General features: G+C 42.2%; 1 protein-coding gene across 1 annotated transcript; it reads right to left on the bottom strand.

Moving 5' to 3' along the window:
* On the bottom strand, positions 1–2,435 carry LOC125280351 (uncharacterized protein K02A2.6-like). The gene has a single exon (XM_048210844.1). It carries the CDS (start codon positions 1,246–1,248, stop codon positions 115–117), a length of 1,134 nt encoding a protein of 377 aa, XP_048066801.1. The 5' UTR covers positions 1,249–2,435; the 3' UTR covers positions 1–114.
* Positions 2,436–2,864: the final 429 nt, after the last annotated feature.

Genomic DNA, 2,864 nt, shown 5'->3' on the forward strand with positions numbered 1-2,864 from the left:
TGAGCAGCAGCTGTTTAGCTTCCTCAAAAGCTGTGTCACATGCTGAAGTCCAGCTCCAAGGTTGCTTCTGTTTCAGCAAATTGTGTAAAGGCTGCAGCCGACTGGAGAGGTTTTTCAAAAACCGACATAGTAGTTCAATAGGCCTAAAAACGACCGTAGCTCTGTGACATTGTTTGGTTTTGGGGCATTAACAATCGCTGCAATCTTTTCCTCAGTTGGATGTAGACCCTCTTTGTTGATACGATGGCCTAAATACTCAACACTGCCTTGCATGAACTGACACTTAGAAAGTTTTACTCTAAGTCCATACCTCTCTAGTCTGGAAAGCACTTCATCCAGTCTCCTAACATGCTCCTCTTTTGTACTGGCAGTGATAAGGATGTCATCAAGGAAACAGGTGACATGATCTAGCCCTTGCAAGATTTGATCCATGACAGCCTGGAAAATAGAAGGAGCACTGGCCACTCCATAACTGAGACGATGGTACTTGTACAGAGTATTGATGGTGAGGTATTTTTCTGAATGCTGGTCTAATTTTAATTGCTGATAGGCATGCGCCAAGTCCAGTTTGCTAAACAACGTTCCGCCTGCCAACTTGGCGAACAAATCTTCTGTGTTGGGCAGTGGATATGTTTCTTCCTCTAGGTTCTGGTTTATAGTGACTTTATAGTCACCACAGATGCGGATTGACTTATCACTTTTTGGCACGACTACTATTGGGGCCGCCCATTCACTTCTTTCAGTCTTGGATATTATGCCCATTTTTTCCAGTCTTTCCAGTTCCTTTTCCACCGCTTCTCGTAAAGCATAAGGAACGGGTCTCGCTTTCTGAAAGATCGGAGTTGCATCAGGACGAACACGGATGGTAGCTTTAAAATCTTTAATTGCACTTGGTTTGTCAGAAAATACCTCGGAGTGTCGTCTCAACAATGCTTTTAATGCTGGGTCAGAGGCCACTTCAGCTTTTTCCACCATGAGAATATTTGGCCAATCCAACTGAATTTTCTCTAACCAGTTTCTGTCCAGCAGGGCCGGTCTGTCCCCTTTGACGATGACCAACGGCAGTGTGACATTTTGCTTTTCATACTTCACTGGCAGATCAATGGATCCCAGCAATGGAATTCTCTCCCCTGAATATGTAGTTAGCTGCATGCTTGTTTTGCTTAAAGGTATGTGCGACAGGAACTCCTTGTATGACAGTTCTGACATCAGCGACACTGCTGCCCCCGTGTCCAGCTGCATGTCCATGCACTTTCCATCCAAATTTACAATTTACCACAATTCCTTTTTTTTCCGTTTGAGGTTGTGTACACTGTATACACTCCAAATAACTCTGATTCATCCTCTTTTCTTTCATTTGAACACTCTGCCTCCACATACTGCGTCTGTCTGGCTGTTCTCTTATTCCTACAGGCCCTTGCAATGTGTCCAATTTTGTTACACACATGACACTTCTCATTCTTAAACCTGCAGTCTCTAGCTGAGTGTTTCCCAGCACACCTGTAGCATTTATTGCTTTCTTCTTTTCTCAGTTCGCTCTTCTGGTATTTTCCTTTTTCAGAATCATCTCTCCCTTTAAACTTTCCTTTGCCTTTCTTTTGAAAAAGTTTAGCTTCGCTCACAGCATTCACTGACTGTAAATCCTTGGTCTTACCTGCAATTTCCAGCGTGTTTCTAGAGGCCAGCTCCATAGATGATGCAATTTCGCAAGCCTGGTTGAACGTCAGATCCTTCTGACTCAGCAATTTGCGTTGCATCGACTCCGAGTTTAGTCCACTTACAAGTCTGTCTCTGAGCGCATCACTCAAATATTGTCCAAATTCACAGCTCACTGATAGCTGTCTCAAAGCCACGATGTAATCCGCCACGGATTCACCTTCCTTTTGGTTGCATTTCTGAAATTTGAAATGCTCCGCGATCACTAGTGGTTGCGGCCTGTAATGCGCTAGCAACGCTGCTTCAGTTCGGTATATGACATTGCACTCGGCTTCGTCGGCTGGACTAGATTCTTTAACAGTCCATATGTCTCTGCCCCGATCACGGAGAGAAACACACTAACCTTTTTCTCACTTGCAATGTCATTCGCCAACAGCCACTGTTCAAAACGCTCAATGTACGATTCGAAATCCTCCTTCGATTCCTTGTACTCATCCACACGGCCAAACTGTATCGCTGCCATGTTAGCTACTTTGTTAGCAGCTTTTCACTCGTGCCTTGTTCCTTCCTTTTTAAGTTTCTTTTACGACAAGTGCAACAGTGTTTCTCAGCGACTATCAGTCTCTAAATATACTCTTAATTCTCGTCGCCACTGTAATATATTATGGTTTGAGGCTGGATCGGAGAGATGAACGACAGACACACGCTTTGCATGTACACTTGCTTTTTTACTGATTGCTCAACACGTACGGAGAACTTACGTACATACAAATGGGTGTGGCTTAACATACCAGTCAATTAGCACATCTATTACAACACGTTTGTAAATTAAATTTTCTTCAATTAAATTATCTTTCGTGTCTCTCAGAAATCAAAAGTAGGCTGCTATCAACTAAAACACTACATCATGCTGTAGGGGAAATTACAGTTAAAGATGAAGATGAAGAGATGAATGAAGACCCAGTGTCAGAAGTGTAATCAACTGAAGAAAACTTTACTGAAGAATAGTTAGCATTTTCATCAGCAGAAGCCAGCAAGTCTCTCAAGGAGTTCGTAGGCTGCTCTGCTTACAATTAATTTACACACAATTATACTAATTTCAAAGTCTATGTTAATACTTTCAGATTAATTCTGATTGACTCTGATTGGCTAAGAAAAATAGATTAATTTAAGACATTACATTTGTAAACACAAACACAAGACATCTA

Source organism: Megalobrama amblycephala, linkage group LG1 (assembly GCF_018812025.1).
Source record: "Megalobrama amblycephala isolate DHTTF-2021 linkage group LG1, ASM1881202v1, whole genome shotgun sequence".
Classification (NCBI taxonomy): domain Eukaryota; kingdom Metazoa; phylum Chordata; class Actinopteri; order Cypriniformes; family Xenocyprididae; genus Megalobrama; species Megalobrama amblycephala.